The 25984-nt window shown below is 56.2% G+C and overlaps 1 protein-coding gene across 3 annotated transcripts in view; it reads left to right on the forward strand.

The window, feature by feature from the left end:
* PACS1 (phosphofurin acidic cluster sorting protein 1) overlaps positions 1-25984 on the forward strand; it is a 142366-nt gene that overhangs the window by 114013 nt on the left and 2369 nt on the right. For all 3 annotated transcript variants that reach the window (XM_070457664.1, XM_070457665.1, XM_020906499.2), the window contains exons 3-22: positions 1235-1324; positions 2303-2428; positions 4665-4809; positions 5033-5124; positions 5234-5314; positions 8010-8069; positions 8850-9010; positions 9350-9443; positions 14132-14212; positions 15698-15813; positions 15926-16061; positions 17057-17161; positions 17775-17881; positions 18532-18686; positions 18821-18931; positions 19985-20087; positions 20475-20517; positions 22863-22905; positions 23122-23257; positions 25320-25546. In XM_070457664.1, coding sequence (XP_070313765.1) covers positions 1235-1324; positions 2303-2428; positions 4665-4809; positions 5033-5124; positions 5234-5314; positions 8010-8069; positions 8850-9010; positions 9350-9443; positions 14132-14212; positions 15698-15813; positions 15926-16061; positions 17057-17161; positions 17775-17881; positions 18532-18686; positions 18821-18931; positions 19985-20087; positions 20475-20517; positions 22863-22905; positions 23122-23257; positions 25320-25546 — 2212 coding nt within the window. The remainder of the gene's footprint in view (positions 1-1234; positions 1325-2302; positions 2429-4664; positions 4810-5032; positions 5125-5233; positions 5315-8009; positions 8070-8849; positions 9011-9349; positions 9444-14131; positions 14213-15697; positions 15814-15925; positions 16062-17056; positions 17162-17774; positions 17882-18531; positions 18687-18820; positions 18932-19984; positions 20088-20474; positions 20518-22862; positions 22906-23121; positions 23258-25319; positions 25547-25984) is intronic.

Genomic DNA, 25984 nt, shown 5'->3' on the forward strand with positions numbered 1-25984 from the left:
CATGTTGCAGGGCAGCTAAGCCCCATGCACTGCTACTGGAGCCAGAGCTCGGCAGCTGGAGAGCCTGTGCACCACAGCGAAAGGACCCACACACAGCAACGAAGACCTGCTGCAACCAAAATAAAATAGGAATAAACAGACACGTAAAAATCAGAATGGCAGCTTTAGCCATAGTGATTGCTAACTAGAAACGCCCCAAGTATGAACATTCAGCAACAGGACAGTGGGAGCCACGCGTGGTACATTCGTGGGACAGAATTCTACTCGGCAGTCCAAGGGAATGTGATACACACAACAGCCTGTATGAACCTCAGACACATTATACATGTTGGGCCGAAGAAGCCCAACCAGAATAGTACACGCCGTGTGGTTCCATGTATGTGGACTTTTAGAGCAGGAAAAACGGGTCTCAGGTGAGAGGAGTCAGCGGCGCTGGCCTCTGAGGAGGGGTGCAGGATTGACTGGGGGTGGGGTCCAAGGGCTTTTCCTGCAGTGAATGAGATCTTGTACATCTTGATACAGATGCGGGTTACATGGGTGTGACATTTACTAACTTGTCCATCTGTGTGCTGGAGATCTGGTCACTTCACCGTGTTAAATTAAACTTAATTTTTTTAAGTAATTTTTACAAATTTACTGTCATTCCTCAGACCCTCTGGTTGGTCTCTTTTTACTTTGAGGATCAGTTTAGCCCAGCTTTATTTTTCTTTAAGAACAAAAACACTAGGGTGTCTAACCCAGTGTGAGGTTTGGCAGAGACAGTACTTAAAGTAAAAGTTCCTGGGAAAAAAATGATACCAAAGCTGAGACTGGGAAGGTGAGTTGATGAGCTGTGTGCGGAAGCATGAGAGAGGACCCGTGAAGAGAAAGCAGCGTGCCAGAAGGCCCAGGGAGAGGACAGTGTGGCTGGTCAGATGGGAGGAGGGCGGCCGAGGAGCCTCGGGGAGAACTGCCATGCCTTGGGGTGCGACCCTTCTGCCTCTCCCTCAGGGGCGGTGGGAAAGGAGAACTCGGGCGCAGTAACAAGTCATTTTCATGGGAAAACCCTTTGTAAACAGCGTAATACATGTAAAATCATGTCTATGGTAGTGGCTTAATCAAGTACAGCAAAGACTGATGGAATATCTGAACTGGTAAGATTCTTCGTAGAGTTTAAGTGTTGTTTGCAAGCATAGTATTTCTTTTGTTCTGATTTTTGGTGATGCAGCTTTGATCTATTTTGTCTTGGTTTCAGGGTTCAAAAAGGATTCTTCGCTCCAACGAAATCATCCTTCCAGCCAGTGGACTGGTGGAGACAGAGCTCCAGTTAACCTTCTCCCTCCAGGTGAGAACCTGCTCAGTCTTAGGTCATTTAATATGCCATGTCCCCCCTGATCTCGAACGATGCTCTGATCTGGAGATCGTTTGATCCGAGAACAGCCCAATGGCTTAATGTCAGAGCTTCTGTGGCCTGCATGGATGGCTAGAGCTATCTCTGAGGCTGCCGCACCACGCGTGCTGAGACCTGGATGAGCTGCTGCAAAGTACACCATGTCTCATTCTTCTTTTTTTAATTGTAGTTGATTTAAAATGTGTTAATTTGTGCTGTATAGCAAAGTGATTCCATTTTATACACACATACGTAGACTTTCTCCTTTTTCTGTTTCCTGTATTACATACACATTCTTTCTCATGTTCTTTTCCATTCTGGTTTGCCACAGGATAGTGACTATAACTCCCTGTGCTATACAGCAGGACGTTATCATTTTTCCATGCTATAGGCTAGTTTGCATCACATCCTCTTTCCTTGGACTGGGCTGTTGGCCCCACCGTCCTACCGCAGTCAGTCCTCCCCATCTCCTCTCCTTAGTAATCTGTGCCCCTACTCCCCGAAGGAGAGGGTGCTCCTTCAGTCTCATTTTGCCCCCATATTGCAACCTCTGTCCCATCCCTTCTCCTCCTTTTCCATCCTAGTATGTCCGTCTCTCCTCGTAACCCCAGTAGTCCAGGTTGAACTCTCGATCACCTGGCAAGGAAAGAGGCCATGTTTCAGAACATGTGTGGGCCTCCAACTGCAGAGTGGAAGCCTGGGGCTGGGAGGAACCAGATGCTCCCCTCACCCCCCCGTCACCCCCTCATACGGAGGGGAGCCAGTGATCCCCGTCACCCCCTCATACGGAGGGGAGCCAGTGATCCCCGTCACCCCCTCATACGGAGGGGAGCCAGGGAAGCAAAGGATGGTGGTGCGTCCCCCAGCAGGACTGGACCCCACGGAGGACCCCTGTCTGACTCACTGTGCCCGGCTCTGCTTTGTGCCCGGCAGTACCCTCATTTCCTGAAGCGAGATGCCAACAAGCTGCAGATCATGCTGCAGAGGAGAAAGCGTTACAAGAACCGGACCATCCTGGGCTACAAGACCCTGGCCGTGGGGCTCATCAACATGGCGGAGGTGAGCGCGCGGCCCTTCAGAGCCCGCGAGAGACCCCAGCCCAGCCGGGGCTCTTCCCCGCCCGCCCCCTGGCTGTTTTATTCCAGGTTACAAATTAACTCTTTTATGGGAAATTCAGGACACGCCTCTTTTTATCCAATACTTCCTTGCTCACAAAAGTTTTTTCTTTAGCTTTTTAAAAAATGTCAGAGAAAACTTATAATAGTATGAAGGATTCCCGTCTGCCCTTCACCCCGACGCTTCAGTGTTAGCATATCTGCCTTTTAGTTCCCGCCTGTGTACACAGCGTGCATGTTGTTCGCTTTTCTGAGCCACCGAGAGTGAGCTGCAGACATGATGCCCCATTACACGTTAATATGTTGTTGTTCCGTCACTCAGCCGTGTCCGACTCTTTGCGACCCCACGGGCTGTAGCCCAGCCAGGTTCCTCTGTCCATGGGATTCTCCAGACAAGAATACTGGAGTGGGTGGCCATGGCCTGCTCCAGAGGATCTTCCTGACCCAGAGATCGAACCCACATCTCCTGCCTTGGCAGGCGGATTCTTTACCACTGAGCCACCTGAGAAGCCCACATATTAGTATGCACTGTGTCAATTTCCTAGAACTAGGAATGCTCTCACGTGTGCGAACTGCCCACCGTGAAGATCAGGATGCTGACGCGGCCCAGTAACGCCCTTCACAGGCCCGGGGCATCAGCTGGGAGCGCGGGCTACGTTTACTTGTCCCTTTGATCTCCCTCGACCTGCAGTCCCTCAGATTTTCCCCATGTCTTTCATGCCCTTGACATTTTTTTTAAGAGGACAAGCTGGTTTCTTTATTGAATGTTCCTCTTTTCGGGTTTGTCTGATGTTTTCTGAAGATCACATTCAGCTTCCAAGTTTTTGGCAGAGTTACCTCAACTGTAATGCAGGCAGCACTGCGAGTCGACTTGTTCCGTTACTGGTGAGGCTGTCTTATCGCTCGGCTAATTGAAGATGATGTATGCCAGGACTTCCAATATAAAGTTAATTAATACGTATTTTGTTCTTAGCAATGAAAAAAACATTTTATAGGCAGCTGTTTGAGGACCCTGTAACAAAACAGTCTCTTTTTTCCTCATATCTTCACCCAGTAGTTTTAGCTTCTGTTAATGATTCTTGCCTGAATCAGTTATTAATCGTTTGATGTGAGCTCACATTCCAGTCAGCTCCAGTCAGCTCCTCTGGGTTCCTGCAGCCTTTGTCCTCTCCACGTTCCTCAGTCTGTTTGCTTGTTTGTGCGGCTCTCCTGTGTGCGCAGTAAATCTTCTCAGCCCGGATGAAGGGGAAGAAGAAAGGGACCACACATCAATTTTAAAACGTATTTTTGTATTTTAATACTTCAAATATTTTTGAAAAAAAAAAAAAGTTTTGTGGCCACCTTTTACAAAGGGTGAGGTAGCCCCAGCGCATCTTTCTGTCATCTTCGCGTCTTGCATCAGAACGAGGGCCTGGGGGAGCGAAGGCTGTGGACCCGTGTCGAGCCCTCAGGTTCTTTCCCTCGTTGCCGGCACAGGTGGGCGCGGTCTGCAGGCGCCACCCCCACCCCTGAGCCTGAGAGCTGCTTTCTCTGTGAAAGACTTAACTAAACTGCAGTCCTAGAGAGGAGCAGTCATTTTCTATCCCAGGCCTTGACTTTTATCTCTGAGCACGTGACCAGAACCGTGCCTGGCACTTCTGGAGACAGTTTTTAAATGAGACTACGGAGACTTCCCTGGCGGTCCAGTGGTTAAGAATCAGTGCAGGAGACACGGGTTTGATCCCTGATCAGGAAACTAAGATCCCACACGTGGCAGCGAAGCCCTTGTACCGCAACTCCTGAGCCCAGGCTCCCTGATGAGAGATCCCACGTGCCGCATCTAAGACCCAACACAGCCAAACAGATAAAGAAGTATTTTAAAAATAAATAAAGTGAAATGAGGGAATCCCTGGCAGTCCAGTGGTTAGGACTCTGCGCTTTCACTGCTGAGGACCAGTTCAGTTGCCAAGGGGTTCAGTCCCTGGCTGGGGAACTAAGATCCCACAAGCTGAATTGCACAGCCAAAAAAAAGGTAAAGTGAGACTGAAGGCAGTAGAAGAAGAGTAGGCGGGGGAGCGTGAGGAAGAAAATGTGTTGGCAGAACGCCGTTCCCGGTGGCTTGCGTGTCCGCTGGGGTCTGTGAAAACGGGCCGCCCTGCGGGGCTCTGTGTGAGGCATGTCGTGGCCGCCCGTGCTCGTAGGTGATGCAACACCCGAACGAAGGCGCCCTGGTGCTCGGCCTGCACAGCAACGTGAAGGACGTCTCCGTGCCTGTGGCAGAAATAAAGATCTACTCCCTGTCCAGCCAGCCCATTGACCACGAGGGGATCAAATCCAAGCTGTCTGGTAAGATGAGTTGTGTCGGAAGCCCTGCCCACCCCCACCCCCAGTCTCCATCCTGGGAAAGAGGAGCTTAGGGGTCCCTGAAAATAAAGGGGGGCGGGGGCACTCTCCTCTTCCCCAGCCTAGTCTCCGCCTGAGGATAGCGGGACTCCAGCCGGCCAGAGCCCCCCCCACCAGGCCACATCTCCCCCTTGCGAGGTTCTCTTAATAATGTGTCTATTTCCAGACCGTTCTCCTGATGTTGACAATTACTCTGAGGAAGAGGAGGAGAGTTTCTCATCGGAACAGGAAGGCAGTGATGACCCGCTGCACGGCCAGGTAACTTCTCACAGCCCCTCACACACAGAGGCTGGGAAGCCCCTCCAGACCCTCCAGAACCTCGTGGGGTTGGGGCTCCCCAACCTCACTCCATCCCCTGCCCGCTTAGGACCTATTCTACGAGGACGAGGATCTGCGGAAAGTAAAGAAGACCCGGAGGAAACTCACCTCCACATCCGCCATCACAAGGGTGAGCCGCCAAGGTCCGGGGAAGGTTTCTGCCGAGATTTCCAGTCGGGGGTGGGTAGGATGGGAGTGGTGTTTTCAGACTTCCTGGGAGCCTTTTTTTATCAATAACATCCACACAGGGCCGTCCCCTCGAGGCTCTGATACACCCCTTGGTACCACGTTCACCCCACCTCCTCCACCACCAGCTTATTAAGAATCACTGTGGAGAGAACCGGCATTCCTGATGGCAGCATGTCACATTCTTTGGGCTCTCTTAGGATAGAAGAAAGTTGAGAAACCTTGTTGTAGGCTTTGGAACAGATGCTTCCTCAGGGAGCAGATACCCCCTTCCTCAGATACCGTGCCTCCCCTTTCCAGGTGATTACTCTGGATTTCGTACTGTCCACTGCATAGAGAAGTCCAGTCCTCTCTAGGAGAGTCTCCACTTCAAATCATTTGTTGAACTTACCCAAAAATAATAGGCTAGTGCCTGGAACAGTGGGCTTGATATAATGCCTGCCTTAAATGGATCCATGACATTAGAAACCAAATGCCCATGGAATCTGTCTCCTGCGTAAGATTTCCTAAGGAGCCACTGCTTTTGGTGAAATTAGAGTCCTGGACTGAGATGCCAACATGCTCAGTCACTCAGTTGTGTCCGACTCTGTGACCCCACGAACTGTATGTAGCCCACCGGGCTTCTCTGTCCATGGGATTCTCCAGGCAGCAATACTGGAGTGGGTTGCCATGCCCTTCTCCAGGGGATCTTCCCGACCCAGGGATTGAACCTGCATCTCTTGCACCTCCTGATGCCTAATACCTGAATTTCTAGGTTAACTCTGACCTATTCTGGGGTTCCAGTGCCAAAGTGTAGAAGAGTCACAAGTGTCAGGAGCTTTTTAGAAGAGAAATTCCCAGTTTCATGAGTCCCCAGAGGCATCCTGATCCTCTCTGGGCAGATCCAGCCTGGGGACCCTGAGAGCGGAGATTCCCATCACCTTCTGGAGTGAAATAAGCAGAAGCCAGACCTTCCCAGCGTGTGTGTCTGAGCCTGGTTGAGCCTAGTCCACTGTGAAGCATGCTGTCCTTTCTCCAGGCATCCTGGGGTGTCCCTGGGCTTCCATGTAAATCCCAAGACCAAGGCCTTGATTCCCCCACTAAGCGATGTCTAGAGCGTGTTTGAATCATTTCATTGTCCTCAGGCTTCTCACCCTTGATTAGGCTCCTAGGCCAAGTGAGGCCCATCCATCCCAGCCTCTAGCCTCGCTTGTGCTCTGATGATGGGTGGGTGAGGCAGGGTGGCTCTCTTTTGTGACTTCTGCTAAATTTTTTTTCCTGCACTATAGCCACAGAGGTCCCATTTTCTTCCCTTGGGTGCCCCCTGGGGCTTTATACCCGCCTCTCCCTATCCAGCCTCACTCGTTACAGGACCAGTGCTCCGTACCCCTGTGGGTGTTTTTGTTGCTGTTGTTAAGTGCAGGGCTTCCCAGTCAGAGTGTCAGAGTAACCGTTCTCTCATTCCTGTCTGCTGCACACACCCGTCCTCTCTCCACCGAGAGCACTTGTTTTAGGGGCGCTGACTGATGGTCACTGCGGCTCCCGGTCTTCCTCGCTCGGGGCGTCCTGCCGCCGAGGGGAGACCCGCCGTTTCCGGAAGGCCCAGCTCAGCCTCCCTCACAAGTTAGTCTCCTCCATCCCCAGCTGGTGAGTCTGCCGTCCAGGCAGGAGGCGCTGGTGGCCACAGACTCATCACCGTAGCTGGGGTTGGACACGGAGAGACGAGGAAGGCCTGGTCTGTGGCGTCGGGGCGCTCACAGTGTCCACTGACACTGACGTTTTACACGAGCGGCCGTGACGGTGCAGGGCAGGCAGCAGATGCGTACTGTCAGGGCCGCGACGGCAGCAGGGGGGGAGGTGAATGACTCTGAGCTGGACAACTTCACGGGCGAGATGCCAAGAGATGCCAGGTTTTCAGGAGTCGGCAGACCTTCACCACATGGATTTGGGGCCGAGGTTTAGTCAAGGCAGAAGCTACCATATAAAAGGCCCAGCAGGGGTCACCACACAGAGCTCTGCAGAGTCTTAAGCAGTGAGTTCCCACCCAAGCGGGGCGTGAGCGGTTAACGGCGGGCGAGGCCGGGGACAGGCAGCGCCGGCCCTCCGTGGACACACAGTGATGCCGAGAGGCTCCGGGGCCCTCGAAGGCCATATCGCCTGCGGAGTGACTGGTGGGATCTGCCTGTGGAGCAGTCACCGTGGACTCTGGAGGAGAGGAGACTGGAGGCGGGGTGGAGGGGGCTGGTGGACGGCGGTTGGTGGCCCCAGGGGGCTGGACGGAGGCAGTGTTGTTCCAGGTGGACAAGCGGGCAGGACTCAGCGGCCCTGGGCCGGGAGGTGAGGCGGGGGAGAGACTCCAGGTTCAGACTTGGTGACTAGGGGACCAAGAGGGGATGCACGGAAAAACGTCCAGTTTGAGGAGCCTGTGTGTATACTGGTGGCGCTCACCCGTCAGCACCGTGTTTCTGAAAGACTAGAGAAAGGGATGAGCAGGCGGTGACGGTGGGGAGTTACTGGGTGGGGTCCCGGGGTAGAGACTGGCCCCTCCACTGTCCTCCCCCAGCTCTTCACAAAAGCGGGCTCTCGGTCAGCCTTCCGACGAGTGATCGCCTTCCACACGGGGCTGCTGGCTGAGAACCTCTGTGTCTTTGTCCCTACAGCAACCTAACATCAAGCAGAAGTTTGTGGCCCTCCTGAAGCGGTTTAAAGTTTCAGATGAGGTACGAGCCCTTACTCCCGAGCTGGACGGTGAGTGGAAATCTGGAGTGTCGCCCTGGTTTTCCCGGGGCGCAGTCGCTGCTGCTGCTGGGAGTCGAGATTCCAGGCCCCCCACGTGAGGCAGTAGCTAGAGGAGAGCCTCACGCTACTTGGAAAGAGGAGAGATTGACAGGCAGCGCCCGAGGTTGGGCTGTCTTGAGCATGGGGCGCCTGGTCCTCCCTGCCGTCGGTTAATTCCAGGCCTCTGGTGTGGCGTCTCTGGCTGTTGTTCAGTGTTCCCTCCTGCCCCGAGGGGAACATCATGAGGAGCAACCCGAGGTGGGCACCTCCTCCATGGCGTCAGGAACTGGCCACTAGAGAAGCAGTATCCCCCCCACCCCACTCCCGGGCTCTCGCAGACCGGAGCTGGCCCTCACAGGCTCTCTCCTTAGTGGACCGAGACTGGAGGCTTGTCCCCTGTGGACTCAAGGGGAGGACAGCATGAGCCTGCCAGGGTCCCAGGCTTCTGAGTTTTCTCCAGCCTATTCCTCGGGAAAAGTATGGTCTTGCTCCTGCTCCTCTTCCTGACACTGGGTCCTGGTGGGGAGCGCCAGGGAGGCACTGAGGGGGGACCCTGGCCTCACCATGTCCTGCCCTCAGGATCAGATCACAGAAGGGAGGAGGGTGAAGCTATGGCAGGTCCCCCGAGGGGACTGGGCAGGGTGGCCAGTGGGAACAAGTTGCCCATCTCCATGCTGTGAACAGGGGTAGCCCCCAACTCAAAGGTTTTGTCTTCCCCGCAGGTGGGCTTTGGGCTGGAACATGTGTCCCGGGAGCAGATTCGCGAAGTGGAAGAAGACTTGGACGAGCTATACGACAGCCTGGAGATGTATAACCCCAGCGACAGTGGCCCCGAGATGGAGGAGACAGAGAGCATCCTCAGCACGCCAAAGCCCAAGCTCAAGTGAGGCCCGCAGCCCTGTCTCCTGAGGCCACACCGTCTCCAAGACCCTTTTCCCCACCCGCCATGACCGGGAATCTTGGCTCCTCACCCCTGATGAACCTCCAGCCCTCTGGATAAAGGTCGTCGTTTAACTGACAGAAGCCCCGGTAGAACTCTCTCAAGTCCTTCAGTCCAGGCCCCCCCTTGTCAGCCTCTGCAGTGTCTCTTCCTCCCGACATCCTTGAAGCCCGGGTTTTCAATCTTTCTAGAACACCAGCTCTCCCCGGCTGACCACAAGCTGCTATTCTGGGGCCTGGCGGCCCCTGACTGACCCTGGCTGTGCTTCTTTGCCGCCCACAGGCCCTTCTTTGAGGGGATGTCACAATCCAGCTCCCAGACGGAGATCGGCAGCCTCAACAGCAAGGGCAGCCTCGGCAAAGACACCACCAGCCCTGTGAGCACGGCCGAGGGCGGTGGGGGCGCGGGGCCGGGGAGTGGGCTTAACACGGGGTCTTCTGCATGACGAAGGGTGGGGGGCGTGCAGAGAGGGGCTGGGGGAGTTGGGGTAACACTGGGTCCTCTGCTCCCGGCTCATTTGGGACCCGTGAGTGGTCTCATCGTGTTTCAGCCTCGGCTGTCATCTCAGTCCTACCCGGTGCTGTGCTCTGAGGGCACTGCTGTGGCCGGGCGGGTATCCTTTTTGGTCTCTTCCCACTGTGACCTGGAGCCTTCCCTCCAGAGCACGCGGTGCCTCGACACCTCCCCTCAGCACCCATCACGCGGTAGCTGGGAGTGTGGCATCCAGCCCGGGGTAGCGACTCTGCTTCCAGGCGGGGAAGGGATGGGGCAGGAAGCCCCCAGGGTTTGTTCAGGAGAGATTGCATGGGCTTTGCTGAGGAAGGGGGCAGCGCCCTCACAGAATGGAGAATTCAGTGGGCAGGTTTCCATTTGGCCTGGTGAGCCAGAGGGAGCCGGAGCCCCCCAGAGCCCAGCCTCACCCCAGACCACGCCCTGTCCCTCCCTGGGAAGGCCTCCCCAGCCGTGGAGCAGAGCAGGAGCCTGCCTTGATGCTGCACCCGCCTCAGGCCCTTGGAAGCTCTCCTTGCCCTCGTTTACAGCCCACGGCGGGGAGACGGGCCGATTTTAGTGGGGTCTTTGGTTCACAGCTGAAAGCCCAGTGTCTTCTCTGTAGATCAAAGAAACGGAATCCTTTAAGCCCTCCTGCTCTTGCTGCTTTAACAAAGAAAATACAAAACTCACTCAGCAAATAGGTATGAGCCTGTGAGGAAACGTCCAGAAGCGAGTGAGGCCCTCCATTCGCCCCCAACCCCGTGCATTCCCGGGCGTCTGCGAACTGTCGGCTCAGAGACGGCCTGACTGCGTGCTGCCACCAGGTGGCGCAGTCGTCCGCCTTATCCGTCCTCTTGCTGAAGGCACAGCGGGCCCTAGAACAGCGGCACCACGTGGCCTTAGCGACCAAACGTGGGATGGACCCTGGCAGGCCCCGCCGAGAATCCCTCCGCGGAGAAACCTCAGGCCTGACACTTGCAGAGTCGGCGCTCTCAGCCTTTCCAGCCCAGGTTCCTGTGATCTGGGGCGGAGGAGGCCTTACACAGCTACTGCTTCTATTCAGGATGTCCTTGTAGCTGCTTTTTCTGGAGGGGCTGCTGAGTGGCCCTGCTGAGTCCTCAGTGTCCACGTGGACGGATCACTCACTACGGGCCCAGAGTCCACTGCAAGTGTAAATAAAAGGGGTGGACTCTTCCAGAGAGAAACCTGGGGCCTGGCCAGGGGCAGACTGACTCCAGGCATCCTAGGAATGCAGAACAAGGGCCCTCCTGTGACACAATGCAAACAAATTATGAACTGAGTTAGCACCCCAGAGTGCTAAGCCTAGTGCCTAACATATGCAAACACCCAAGAAATGTTAGGGATCATTGTCAGTCAACCAGTAAGAGAAACAGTCTTAATGAAGTTGTCTCTGAGTTGATGCAATTTGTAGACTCTGCTTTTAGTCTCAATTGCATTACTTACAAAATTTAAAGAGAAAAATCAATTGATGTTCTGGGCCTCGGGTGCCATATTTGTAAAGTGAAGCTGCTAGGAAAAATTGAAGGCAGGAGGAGAAGGGGACAACAGGATGAGATGGTTGGATGGCATCACCGACTCAGTGGGCGTGGGTTTGAGCAAACTCCGGGCAATGGTGAGGGACAGGGAGGCTTGGCAAGCTGCAGTCCATGGGGTCGCAAAGAGCCAGACACGACTGAGCGATTGAACAAAAGGTGTCAGCACAGGAGCCCAATTAGAATCAGAAGTCAATGGAGTCTCAGTCTTGGCAGGACCCCTGTTCAGGCAGAACATTGCTGTGGGGCAGAGTTTGGCTGAGAGCACAAACTCTGGAGTCAGTCTTCTGAGTCTTAATTTTGACTCCATCACTCCACTGACTGTTCTGGGCAGTTACCAAGGCTTCGTGTCCTCATCCACAAGTTGCATGTAAAAAGGACTTGCCTTGCAAGGCAGAGTGAAGATCCAGTGGGAGAAGGAAGCTAAAACCTCCAGCATGGCGCTTGGTTGGTGGTTGGATTGGTTTACAGCAGGGGGAGCAGCAGTACTGTACGCGGCTTTGCCACTGTTACTCTGGGCCCTGAGAGCCATTCCAGTTCCGGACTCCTGAAATTGATAGACTCCAGTTGTCTTTTTAGTGAGTCCTTCAAATTCTGATTCTTTTGGCCAAATTTCAGACTTTGCTGGTTCTCTGTGATATTTCTATTTTGAAGAGCCCCATATGTCTTGATGTGGGTGTGGAACTTTGGAGTCCTTCCGTATGAAAGGCACTTTGGGAACTGCAGAGCGAGGCTGTGCTCTTCACACAGCAAACTTCGAGACGTACAAGGGGAAACATACGGGGCTGGTGCACCGTAGGCAGGCGAGCACATGCCGCCCAGCTTTCGTCCTCTCTCCCTGATTTCGTAGCCTTGTTATTTGTTTCTTTTTTCTTAACCTTCCCTCTTGTTCCCCAAATTTCAGAGAATTCAGTTGATCACTAGAACCAGAAGGGATTTCTGCCAATACAAATTATTACAGTTATGAGTTTTCCCAAGACTTGAGCACATGATTTGGTTCTTGAAGCTGATAGCAATAGGCCCTGACAGCGCTTCAGCTGGGGCAGCCAAGAGATGGAGACGTTCCACCAGGACTGCCTGCCTGCTGCTAAAAGTTGCAAATTCCATGGCACTGTGATGAATGGTGCTGGAGACCAGTAGTTGGTCAAAGCAGGAGCCTAAAGTACCACCTCACTCTGCCCCCCCACACACACAGGAGTGCGGGCACCTGTGCCACAGCCAGCAGGCACCACACCTCAGGCTGCTGCAACTGTCTCGGTGCCACACAGTCAGACAACACAGCGGCTGTGCTGCTGGGGCGAGGAAAGCGTAAAGTATTTATAGGAGCAGGAGGAGGAACTTGGAAAGCCAGGCGCTTACTCCTGGCAGGATCGACCAGAACATCCCGAAGAGTCGGTGCACAGCCGGCAGGTGCCCCCACTCTAGTCTGGGTTAGAGCGCTCTGACACTGCTCCGTTGTCAGAGGGCTTGGCCACAGGGCTGCTGCCCGACCTTCGAGCAGGGTGGTGTTACCACCCTCATGCATCCTCTCCAAAACATGTTTAAGTCATTTGTCGTGCTGAGATCCCACACTGAGTGAAGTCATCTCCAGTCTCAAGTCCAACCGAGACTTTTCTCTGACTGTAGACTGTTAACATCGGTTATCCCAATAGGCAATGTGTAAATGAACTAGCTGTGCAGACAGGCTGCAACCTACCGTGCATGGCTCTGAACCAAACTGTCTCACACTCCGGGGCTGCAGGGTCTGGTTAAAATGCCTTGGGTTAGTTTGACAGACAGCTCAGAAGAGTGGTCCTCAACCAAGGGTGGTTTTGCCTCCCAGGGAACACTGGGCAAGGACTGGAGACATTTTTTTTTTTTTAATTCTCACAGCAGGGGTGATTAGTGGGTGGAGGCGGGGCTGCAGCTCAGATCCTGCGCAGGATGCCCCAGAGTAGAGAAGGGCCCTCCGCAGATGCCAGCGGTCCCAGGTGGAGAAAGCCTGGCTTAGCGTGTGACACGGGCTGACTTGTGTGATCGTTGTTCATTAGTTTGCCAAGTGACCCCTATGAACTTTATAGGCTTTTTCTCTGTACTCTGTCGTTTACTCAGAGAAAGGACTTTGGGTCATTGGGAGGAAGTGGGCTATCTTTGATCCTTTCTGATTCCCTGGTTCCCCAGAAGAACCAGAGACCCATTTTCATGTAGGATACACAATTCATAGGTCTATTAACTCCTTAGAAAAATGTCCCCATTACTCAGAGAAAGGTCACTGGGAGGAAGTGTGGGACATCTTCGATCCTTTCTGATTCCCTGGTTCCCCAGAAGAATCAGAGACCCACTGAGGTCAGTGCCTTCCCCACAGCTGCTCAGGATTCCTTCACTGGTGTCTGCATAGCCAGAAGCAGCATTCGCAAGTGTGAAAAATCCAGTTCTGTATCTGTATTTGCAAAGTACATTGTTAATATTTATGAGATCTGTTAATAAGAGTTGAGGACAAAGGGAGAATTATTTCACACCTAAATGGCTTAGAATATCCTGTTTGAGGGTTTTCTAGATGTTTCCACCTAGCCAAATGCATTTGGCCCCCATGGATGTCTTTAGTCTCAAAATCAAAGACCTGAACGCTGAGAGTCCCCTTTCTTCTCAGCAACGCTGACAGCAGAAGTGGCCCTGTGTGCCCCTCCTGGGCAGGGGTGTTCACCACATCTCAGAGTCAAGACTAGCAGATCCTACAGCCAAGCCGTCTGAAGGCTGAGCCTCTCTTCCCTGAGAGCATCTTTTGAGAATCAGAGTTTCTGGGTTCAGCATCTCACCGTGTTATTGATTTAATGATCACAGAATAACTGACCTTCTGAAGTTTGGTTTTTCACACAAAAAATATGCTCCTTGTTAAGATGAAAGTCCCAAAGACATTATGAAAGATGTCATGAGGTATTCAGATTAAGTGAAAGTATTTTAAGCTTCCAGGGGACTTAGGGATCAAGTTAGAGTGGTGGTTATTTGGATTGGTGGTGACTAATTATTATAATTTTTGCAGATGGAATTGTCTGCGCTAGAAAAAGTCAAATCTGCTCGGATTAAAAATCAAGATGACAGCTTGACTGAAACAGACACTCTGGTATGTGTGGTTCCGTCTCCTGTTTTCAGCTGTCTAAAATAGTTTTGGGTACCTTTAGAAATAGAGGCAAAAAGACCCTCAGGACCATCCTGAAACTTTTGCCTAAATCTGTGGACTTACGAAGGTCCTGCATTCTCTTCCTCCCGAAGTCTTTACTTGTCGAGTATCAGGTTGGTGCCCAAACTCGCAAACCAGGAACGTCCCCATTCCACTCCTTCATTAGGTCTGAGCAAATGCTGACTTGATACTTTCTCACTACCTGTCACTGTCATGTACCTTTTTTTTTTTTTAATTTTTATGTATTTATTTGTTCACTTTTGGCTGGGCTGGGTCTTCACTGCTGCATGGGCTTTTCTCTAGTTACAGCACGCCAGGGCTGCTCTCTAGTTGTGGTGCACAGGCTTAGTCACTCCTCGCCATGTACAACGTTCTCGAATCAGGGATCAAACCTGTGCCGTCTGCATTGACAGGCTATTCTCTACTACTGAGCCACCAGGAAAGCCCCTCCACCCCCTCGTTTACTCCTGGGGGACGATGAGCAGTATCTTTCCCTGAAAAACCGTCCCTTTCTCCAGTGTTATTTTTAAAATGACCAAGACAGTCCACAGCATCAGCTCTCCAAGTGGTTACTTACTGGCCGTCTCCTCCCACTGAGAGATGTTAGGGCTGCTCGGGGGTGCATGGGATGGATCGCCTGGGGCGCCCAGTGTAGTTACACACAGATTGAAGTCACACACAGTGCTGAGCACTGACCGTGCCACAACGAGAACACCACGGCTCCCCGTCCGGGAGGAAAGCTGGCCAGAGCTCACAGCGCAGAGGCTCTGGGGGCCCGGGAGGGAAGGGCGGGCGGGTCACCTGGGCGAGGGAGTCTGGGGCTGGGCCTGCGCTCAGCCCATGTGGGACTGGAGGCCAGACCCAGCTGGGAGGAGAGAGCAGAGAACTTGACCGGAAAGCCTCTGGGGGTGTACTGTACTTCAGCCTCCCGGCGGGAGCTGCCAGCTGAAAGGAATTCTTTCAGGCTCACGTCTCCTGTAGTAAAGAATACTGGGTCACAGGTCTGTTGCCCAGCGGAGCCTTAGGCTGGGTTCAAGAACACTGTGGTTCACCTGAAACCCAAGCAGCCCAGCCTCCACTGTTTCCCCCTTTGGTCTCTATTGCACAGCAGGCATTTCAAAAATGGAATTCCCATCACGTCATTTCCTGAGTGAAAGGCTCTCCTTCCCGCCTAGAGAAGCCAGATCGTCAGTCGAGATTTGCGTGCTGATGGTTCATAAGCATAGGGGTCAGGTCGGATAGCAGGCAACAGTGCCCAGCACGGCGGGCGCCCTCAGCTGAATTAAACAGGGGAGGGGGGGCGGGAGTTTTACAACCGTGTGTTTCCTGGAAAAGAGCTCGGGGGGCTGCTGGCCCAGACAGGAGCCACCAGGCTCTCGTGGTCATGGAGGGGGGGTCACCCTCATGGCTTCCTTTGGTCTGTGGCAGGAAATCACTGACCAGGACATGTTTGGAGACGTGAGCACGAGTCTGGTTGTGCCTGAGAAAGTCAAAACTCCCATGAAATCCAGCAAAACGGACCTGCAGGGCTCCGCCTCCCCCAGGTACTCAGGGTGGGAAGAAGCTCCTGAGGCATCGGGTGGAAGGAGGGGAGCACGGCCAGAGTGGCCTCGGAAAGGGGGGCCACTTAACCGCCTCCATCCACGCCCGTGGCAGCAAAGTGGAAGGGGTGCACACCCCCCGGCAGAAGAGGAGCACCCCCCTGAAGGAGCGGCAGCTCTCCAAGCCGCTGAGCGAGAGGACCAACAGCTCCGACAGCGAGCGGTCCCCGGACCTGGGCCACAGCACGCAGGTACCCGCCCGCCGGGCGCCCCAGATCCCCGGCTCTGCTCCGTCATCTCTTTGGGAGGTCGGGCGGAGAGGGAGGGGTGTACTTGATTGTTCTGAGTAAAGAGAGGCCTAAAGGGAGAAGACCAGCATGTTTGCTATCTGCTCCTGCTGAGGAATTGCAGGATGGAATAGGGGACACTGGCGTGTTCTGCCCCCGTCAGACCTTAGAGGGGACAGTGTTCAGGCGACAGCGGCCATCAGCTCTCCCCGGAGGTCTGCCCTGCACTCTGATGCCCTCAGCATTGCTGCAGGTAGTTACAGTGATTTGAAGCCGACATGGCAACATAAACTTTTGAGCGCCAGCCCTCAGAGTGGCTGGGGTAGGCACACAGAAGGAACTGGCCCTCGGCTCGTGTGCTCTCCAAAGGCCAGTCTCCCAGGGAAGGGTTCTCCCTGACGGCCTCACCCAGCTCCTGCGCTCCTGGAGTTAGTGGTGGGCCTGCTTCTTCTGCTGATAAATACCTCTGGGAAGGGGGTTTGTGTCCGTGTGGCTTCCAGAGCTAACGCTCACTCTCGCAGCTGAAAATGAGCCCAGGACTAGAATAGCCTGGTGCCTGGGGCGAGGTATTGTCCTTCTTGTTAATCACTGTTCCTGAAATACCTTTGTTCCCCAAGTCGGAGGGCTCCCCACACGGCGCACTCTCATTATCTCTCCCCACTGCCCTCCTTTCCGTCCTGTGAGCACCTGCTCTCCATTCCTCCTTCCCCCACTCCTGCTGCCCCTGCTTCAGCAGGACAGCCGCCATGTTCCTGGGGCACCAGCCTGGGCCCTGAGGCCTGGCTTCGCATGTTCTCATCCCCCTGCTGCCTGCTGTGCTCTGGCCGGTGGGACACCAGGTCTCCTGCACAGGTTCCTGGTAGCTCTTCTTCATACCCTGGACCACAAGTCCCCCCAACCACCGCCCCCCCCAAGCTCCCTGGGGACCGACAGACATCTGTCTGCATCTATCCCTGCAGATTCCTAGAAAGGTGGTCTATGACCAGCTGAACCAGATCCTGGTGTCAGATGCGGCCCTCCCAGAAAATGTCATCCTCGTCAACACCGCTGACTGGCAGGGCCAGGTACAGCACCCAGGGTCACGGGGCCGGGAAGGAGGGATGCTGGGGAACAAGAGACTCCCCGGGTGTGGATCTCAAAGGCAGGGCACGGGGAAATCCGAAATGACCCCCTTCTTTTCCGGCCCCTCCTAGCCTGACCTAAGCCCACAGCTCTGGCTCTGGTCCCAGTCCCATCATTTTCCAGCCTGAAGGGCCGTAAGTCACCAGTTTTCTGTACCCCAGCTTCCTTATCTCTAAAACAGCAGCAGTATGGGCCGTCTCACTGCCTTCCCAGCCTGTGTGCTGTGAGGCGCCAGCAGTGCCCTGGTTTCCAGAAGGGCCAGAGCAGCAGCAGCCCCGCCCCGCCCAGTCCAGCCACCTACCCAGCGTGGGGGCCGCGGAGGCCGTGTAGAATCTAGCATGTCCTGGGCCTCCCCACGTTTCCTCCTGATCCCGTCTCCCTGGGGTCTGGCCCCACCTCCTCCTGACTGGCAGTCAGAGCCTGGCCTTGGCCAGCTGTGGTCTGAAGGACGGAGGGTGGGGCCCTCTGCCCGGCCTGGGCCTCGGCGCCCTGGTGACCTGCGGGAGGCAGTGGCCGGGCTACACAGCCTCACCTGTGTGCTTCCGCCCCCCGCAGTATGTGGCGGAGCTGCTGCAGGACCAGCGGAAGCCCGTCGTGTGCACGTGCTCCACGGTGGAGGTCCAGGCCGTGCTGTCCGCCCTGCTCACCCGCATCCAGCGCTAGTAAGGCCCGGCTCCTCCCCTGCCCTTTGGGGTCCCCTCCCACCCTCATTTCCAAGCTCTGAGAGGACCCCCTGGCCCCTCAGACCCAGGGCTCACAGTTGGCACCTGGTCGGGCGGCGTCTGGCCCTGGTGCTCTGTTGTCCCTGCTGGCCCCAGAGGGTCGGGGTGAAGATGTCACCTTCCTGCCCACCAACCTCCCGCCTGGTCCTCTGCCACACCTTGACCTGCCTCACCCTCTTCCTAAAGCCGTGACGAAGAAGGCCGGGCCGAGAGAGCCCGGGGCTCTACAAGACTTTCTCCTCCTGCCCCACTGCCTACCCAGAGTCGGGGCCCTCCCTCTCAGGACCTGCCATGGAAAGAGCCTGGGACGTCATGCCCGCCTCTGACCCCAGGGCACTGCCGACTCGTCTTCTCGTTAGCCTCAACCGGTTCTGCCTGCCTTCTAGACAGTCCCCTGTCCTCTCTGACCCTGAATCTCTCTTTTTGCAGAAGCACTATGGTGTGTTGCCTCTCTCTGTGTGATTTTGTTCACTGGTTTGTTTCTCCTCTGGGGGCTGCCGAGGTCGAGTGAAGTCAGAGCTGGGGGGGAGGCTTCCTCTGAGCAGATCGTGGCCCCCTGACGTGGCCCTGTCCGCCCCCCTCACTCCCAGCTGCAACTGTAATTCCTCCATGCCGAGGCCGGTGAAGGTGGCGGCGGTGGGCGGCCAGAGCTACCTGAGCTCCATCCTCCGCTTCTTCGTCAAGTCGCTGGCCAGCAAGACCTCGGACTGGCTGGGCTACATGCGCTTTCTCATCATTCCCCTTGGTGAGGACGTGGCAGAGCCCACCCCTGAAGCGGGGGGTGGCGTTGGGTCCTGGGAAGGGCCAGTCGGGGAGACCAGAGGCCGGGCTTCATTCACCCCCCTCACCAGCTCGCCTTCTCTGGTCTCCGTCTACCAGGTTCTCACCCAGTGGCCAAATACCTGGGCTCTGTCGACAGCAGGTATAGCAGCACCTTCCTTGATCCTGGCTGGAGAGATCTGTTCAGCCGCTCGGAGCCCCCGGTGTCAGGTACCGCCCCTCGTGGGGGACGAGACGCAGGGAGCTGGGCTCAGCCGCACGCGGGGGTGGGGGGCATGCCGCTTCTCCTCCCTGCGGCCTGTTCATTTTTCCAGCATTTTATTAAAAGGAGGCCCCGTAAGCACAGCCCTTCCACGCTGGATGTGTTTGGTCTCTGAACATTTAGAAATAAGGAGGCCGAGGGGGTGGTGTCAGGAAGTATCTGGTTGTGGAGATCAAATATGGAAGCGGAGAGCAGCTGCCAAGCATCTATTGATAAATGAATAACACGCTACCAACCGTGTCTTTTTCTGAAATACAGAGCAGAGGCGGCAGGGACGGGAATGAGCTTGGGCCCAGCGAGGCCGGGAGGTGGTCAGCGCTCCCACAGGCCAGGCAGGAAGTGACGAGGGCAGGAGGTGGTGGGGGCGGCAGGTAGTTCCAGGGCTGATCAGAGCAGAGATGAAAGCAGGCTGGGGGGAAGGGCGCACATATCAGACGGAGGACAGCTCCTGGCTGCACGATTCCTTAGATTCAGGGGACTTCCCTGGTGGTCCCATGGTTAAGACTTCACCCTCCAGTGCAGGGGATGTGCATTTAATCCCTGGTCGGGGAGCTAAGATCCCCCATGCCTCGAGGCCAAAAAACTAAAACATAAAACAGAAGCAATATGGTAACAAATTCAGTAGAGACTTTAAATAAATAGTTCACATCCAAAAAGGTATCTTTTAAAAAAAATTCCTGGGATTTCCCTGATGGTGCAGGGGTTAAGAATCTGCCTTTCAATTCAGGGGACGTGGGTTCGATCCCTGGTCGGGGAACTGAGGTCTCCTGTGCCACAGGTCAACTAAACCTGCACACTGCAGCTAAGGCCCAACACACCCAAATAAATAGATGAACATTGTTTAAAAACTTTCTTAGGTTCAAACCAGTGGGTCTTTAGAGCCCTTTCTCTGCCTCAGCTCCTGGGGTCTTCTGGTGGGACTTGGCAGGGGGACTCTCAAAGAGGGTTCTCAGGGTCACCTGCTGAAGTAAGTCAGCCCGTGTCTCTCGGCTCCTCCGCAGAGCAACTGGACGTGGTGGGGCGGGTGATGCAGTACGTCAACGGGGCGGCCGTGACGCACCAGCTGCCTGTGGCGGAAGCCATGCTCACCTGTAGGCACAAGTTGTGAGTGCACCCGGGGTGGACTCTTGAAAACAGGTTGGGTGGGCTAGATAAATCTTCGGTTCTTTTGCTTTTTCACACCCTCCTCCTCCCACTGCATCTCCCTCGTGGGAACCCAAGAGAGTAGTGCCTTTCCTTCCCTGCCCGGGCCTGCCCCCACCCACCGTGGGTGCCCCCTCGGTACAGACGTGTGGGCAGAGGGTAGAGCGCGCATGATCGGGGCTCTCACCTCCTTTTGGAGGCTCCCTGTGCCATCCTGAGGGCAGAGGGAAAATGGCAAGTGGTGTCTGGGCTCCCTTAAAGCCTCAGTAAAGCGTGGAAAGCTTCTGTCCCCAGCTCTCCACGCGGTCTCTCCCGCCCGCTGTAAAACTCTCCTGTCTCTCCTCACAGCCCTGATGAAGACTCGTATCAGAAGTTCATCCCCTTCATTGGCGTGAGTACCAACCCCCGTCTCCTCTGTACCCCACCCACCCACCTGGCCTCCTGGCCTCCATGTGCGCGCGTGCATGCGCACACACACGCACACATGCACAGACACACACAGCTTTCCTGATCGAACCCGCGCGCGCGTGCGCGCGCGCACACACACACACACACACACACAGAGCTTTCCTGATGGCTCAGACGGTAAAGAATCTGCATGCAATACAGGAGACTCGAGTTCATCCCTGGGTTGGGAAGATCCCCTAGAGAAGGGAATGGCAGCCCACTCCAGTATTCCTGCCTAGAGAATCCCATGGACAGAGGAGCCTGGCGGGCTATAGTCCACCACACACAGTCTGACATGACTGACTCACTTCATACACTTCATACTCCTCTAGACAGCAGGTCTTATCCAGGGGCGATTTTGTTCCCAGGAGACATCTGGCAGTGTCTGATCTGGGGACACATTTGGCTGTCAGAGCTGGGAGTGGGGGTGGGCAAAGCTGGGAGTGGAGGTGGCACTGGTATCTGTGGGTGGGGCCAGGGACACGCTAACCACCCTGCAGGGCCCAGGACAGGCCCCCAGCAGAGAGCCCCGAGGGTCAGCAATGCCGGGGAGAGGAAGCCGTGGGCTGGGACAGGCGCCGAGCTGCTCCTTTCAGAGTCCTTTCCCCTTTGGGGGCTGGCCCCACGTCACCACAGGTACCACATGTTATTACTGTGGTTCTGGGGTCCCGGGGGGTGATATCCAAGGCCCTGGTTCTCCGGCTCCAGGGAAAAGAAAGCAAAGCTGTTCCAAGGAGGGGAATCTGAGACACGAGTAGCTGTCTTCAGAGACGGGGACACGAGAGGAAGGGGCTCTCTCCCCTCCTGTTTGGTCAGGGAAGAATCTTTGCACAAGTGGGTTCTGAAGACAAAGGAAAGACATCTTGGGTGTCCTTGGAGTCGGGTGGTCCCGGCCCAGGTTGCATTTGGCAGTTGGAGGGCCCAAAGGCCGAGACTGATGGAGAGAGGGAGCCTAGAGGGGACAGCTGACGCCCCTCCACCCCCGGGGCCAAAGCACAACACAGAAGCTGGCAGAGAACTCAGATTTCCCTTTCTGAGATGGCCGAGTTTCTCTTCCACATCAGCTGGTATCTTTTCCTGCAGCCTCGCCGAGGGTCCCTCCCAGCCTCTAGGGAGGACAAGGCACGTGCAGGTGAGGGGCCGGCAGCCCCCATCCCTGCTCTCCGCTCATCCCAGATCCTGTGATCTGGGTCATCCTGTGAGCCTCGAGCGATCCTGGGAAATGCCTGAGCCTGGGGTGGGGTTCTTCCCAAGGTTCCCATCTGCCTGGTCCAGTCAGTCCCCGCCAGCCACAAGGGCTGGTCCTACGGCCACATCGGAGGGCCCGGGCCATGATGAGCAGCCCGGGCTGAAAGTGACCCATGTCTATATGGAGCAGTGGGGTCACTGCCACTCTGGCCTCCCAGCAAAACAGAGAGAAAAAATTAAAAATGGAAACAAGTGAACGAAGGAGCTGGCAGCCTCGTGCAGCAACCAGAGGAGCAAGGAGAGAGGACTCTCGTCCAGGAAGTTCGGAGTACCAGCGTGCCACTTTCCAGGCATTAAAATCAGGATGCGTAGAGTCAGGGACAGATTCCACAGAGTGGCAGCACTGTGCTCTTACCAGCTTCAAGGGAGCCACCATGTGTGTGTGACCCCCGCTCCCTGCTGTCCCCAGGGTCCAGCTTCTGGTGACCCCTCCAGCAGGCCCCCTGCTGACCTCAGGCCCCTGCCCTGACGTTCAGGTCTGTCTCTGGCTGTACCCTTTTCTGGCCACTGGAGGGCCCCCTCTGCCCTTCCCAGAATTCTCTCAGAGGAATCTAAAATTCTCTGGGGAGCTGACATCAGTATCACTGCCCAGGGCTGGGCTTGGAGTCAGGGGTCCCTGGGATTCTCCCCCTCCTCATTGGTGTTCCTCCAGATTCCTGTTCCAGCATGTTCCCCAGCCCCATCTGTATCCCACTCCCATCTGCCGAGGTTTTCTCCCTGTCCTCCCCTCTCTGACCTGAGAAGATGGTCTCCTGCCCAAGTGATCTTAGAAGAAATGAGATCAGGATACAAAAGGATGTATCCTTTTTGTATAAGGCCTTGCCCACGTCCCCAGAGAAGAGCTGTGGGTCTCCCGCGCCCCCGATTCGCTGTTTGCAGCTGGGTTTGCTCACCTCTCCTGATGATCCCAGCTGCTAAGAATCGGCAGAGTTTCGAAGCCTGCGATCAAACAGCGTGCGGTTTTGGCCGCTGGGTCCAGCTGACCCGAAGGTGTCTGGCTTGGGTGGGCAGACCTAACGCAGGGTCTCTTCTCCCTTGCAGGTGGTGAAGGTGGGTCTGGTCGAAGACTCTCCTTCCACGACAGGTGAGCCTGGGGCCCCTTGGCCTCTACTGGGTAAGGATAGTGCATCCCGCCCACCTGCTCCCTAGTCAGGCAGGCCAAAGGGTGAAGACGAGGGGGTCCCAGGCCAAGGCAGGGCTTGAGCCACAGGGTTCGAGCCCCAGGGCGGTGGCAGAGCAGGCTGCGGCCAAGACCGGTCAGGGCAGTTTCCTCTGGCCGACCGTGTCTGTCCCCCCGCAGGTGATGGTGACGACGCACCCGTGGTCAGCCTGACTGTGCCTTCCACGTCGCCACCCTCCAGCTCGGGCCTGAGCCGAGATGCCGCGGCCACCCCTCCCTCCTCCCCGTCCATGAGCAGCGCCCTGGCTGTCATGGGGTAAGGCTGTGGCCTGTTCCTGTCTGTCCCCCAACGCGCCTTCATTGGGGCGGCACCTGTCTGATTCCCCAGCTGCCCCAGTGTGTGGGACGGTGACCCGGGGCCTGGAAGGTCAGCGGGGGGAGTCAGGTCACTGGCCAAGCCAGTCGTCACACAGCTTGCTCCCACGAGCTCCCGTCTGTCCTGTGTGCCCCCGGGTATAATTGCAAATGAGACCCAGGTCACCGAGGCCCTTCTCGCCTGCCAGGTGCTGCACGTAACGAGGGTAGGACTGCCGGGTCCGGGAGAGGGAGTGTGGGCCCAGGTGTCAGACACCTGGATTTGCGTCATGTCCACACAGTTGCGTCCACCATGTGTGTTTGTGTTAAAGAACAAACCGCTCAGTGACACTTGTCAAAGCAAGAACAACTCTGTCGAAGGTGGGAACGGCTGCCGTAGGCGTGGGCACCCCCGCGGTGGGACTCTGCAGCGGGAGCTGGGACTTTGGGTGGAGCAGAAGCAGGAGGGGGCAGAGGCAGTAAAAGTACTCAGAGGAACTTTGGGGGTTCCAATTCCGGCTAAACTGCCCTGACAGAAGTCTCATGAAGACACTCCTGAGGGGTGGGGGGTGAGGAGCCCTGATCAGAGACACAGGGCGGTCAGAAATGCGGGGCAGGGGGGATTCTTGCGAGGACTGGATTTTCCGAGGCCCAGAAAGAGGTTCAGGAGCCTGACTAGTTTGAGCACGGGATCTCGGTCACTTGGACAAGCTACTCAGCTCCACTCACACCCCATGAAAGTAAAGGTGAAGCAGCCACGGGGTTTTGCTGTGAGGTGGAGATAAGAGCCTCGCGGTCAGCGCCTGGCCCGAGGAGGCGCAGCCTCCTTCTGGGCACCCGGTGTGTCCGTCACCCAAGGGCCCCTGCGGCCAGTGATGTGGGCAGGTCGGACCTCGGGCTCCTGGGCCCCGGCAGGGCCAAAGCTATGGAGAGACTGCTGTGACCGAGTAGGGAGGGGTGGCCAGGAAGCAGAGGGAATTCCGTTAGGATCTCAGATGTCCAAAGCTTAGATCAGGAGGTCAAGGAGGCCTCTGGGGAGCTGACGGGGGCAGGGGAGGGGGCAGCCGAGGAGCCAGAGGCGTTCCTTCCGCTTCCTCCTGCTCCCTTGCCTCTCCCCTCACCTCCTCCTGGTCTCCTGGGGATGCTCTGTGAGGAGCAGAGGGTGGGCACTCACCGGTGGCTTTTCCAGAACCCTCGACAACAGTGCCGTGGTCCCCAAAGAATCCTAAGTGTCTCGGGGCGGAGCCCGGACCCCAGCCCTCCCCCTCGCTCGCCCTGTCTCTGCTCTCCGCTCCCCATCGGGGTCTGCCGCTGACTTGCCAAAGTGCAGGAAGAGGAGGGAATCCCACCAGCAGGTCACGCGGTGGCCTCACGGTCCAGGCTCCCTGGGGACCAGCCTCACCCCGACCTCCTTTCCCATCCGGTTTAAGCTTGTTTTTTAATGGAACCGCTGAATCCAGGCAGAAAGAAACATCAGATGATTTGTGTAGCCTGTACCTATTGTGTCTGACGCCTCCTTTCAAGAAAATATCAGCTCTTTTTCCCCTCAGAGCTAAAATTATCCCTGAGCTAGAAGCGCCATAAACGAGAGAGAAAGCCACAGGTCGGCTGCTCTCCCCCGGCGGCTCTGCCGCCGCCTGATGCCCGCCTCTGCCCCACTTAGTCTCTCCCACCCTCGGCGGGGGTTTCTGCCTGCTGGGGGTCGTGCGTGTGCACACGTCTGCACACATGCTCACGCACATGTGTCCTTGTGTGTGGGTGTGCGTGCACACATTTTCTTCCCTCACAGAGCTTCCTTCCTCTCTGCTTGCCTTCTTCCTGGGCTCCCCTGTGGGCACTTGGGGCCTCGCCCTCTCCTGGCCTTGTTCTCAGGTCAGCCTGACTCTGCACTCCCACCCCAGCCTGTTCTGTGAGGCTGGAGGGAACCGGGAGCCCCTGGGCTGGCGTCTCCTCCAGGCCCTCCCCGCCCCGTCTGCCCTTGGCGGGCGCTGAGCCTCCCCACCCCCATTACCGCCCCTCTCCAGGAGCCCCAGCAGCCCGTACGGGGACGTGATTGGCCTCCAGGTGGACTACTGGCTGGGCCACCCTGGGGAGCGGAGGAGGGAAGGCGACAAGAGGGACGCCAGCTCCAAGAACACCCTCAAGAGCGTCTTCCGCTCAGTGCAGGTTTCCCGCCTGCCCCACGGCGGGGAGGCCCAGCTCTCCGGCACCATGGCCATGACCGTGGTCACCAAAGAGAAGAACAAAAAAGGTAAGTGACTCGAGAGGCCAGGGGCAATCAGGGCCTCCAGGCCTTCCCGTCTCCTCTCTCGGGGTCGGGACAGGATCCGCTTCTGGGAGAGAGACCCCGGATGAGCACAGAGGCAGCAAGCACATGTATCATGGGGTCCCGCCCCACCACACAGGACTGAAGTGGTTCTTTCTGTCACAAAGGAAACCGAGGTCCCCAGGGAGTCACCGGTCCCTGCCTGCTGAGCATCGGCACCTTTGGGGCGAGGCAGTTTGCGCTGCCATGAATAAGGGAGGCTTCCTGGCCAGTGCCCTCAGGGATGGATGTTGTGACCCAAAGGTTGTCCCCACGCCACGGCTCCCAACCCCCAACCCCGGAGGCCACCCAGGCCTTGATGAACAAAGGGTGTGGTTTGACGAGAGCCTGTCCCGGGGAGCAGACAGCTTCAGCACCCGCAGG

Source organism: Odocoileus virginianus, chromosome 28 (genome assembly GCF_023699985.2).
Source record: "Odocoileus virginianus isolate 20LAN1187 ecotype Illinois chromosome 28, Ovbor_1.2, whole genome shotgun sequence".
NCBI classification, from domain to species: domain Eukaryota; kingdom Metazoa; phylum Chordata; class Mammalia; order Artiodactyla; family Cervidae; genus Odocoileus; species Odocoileus virginianus.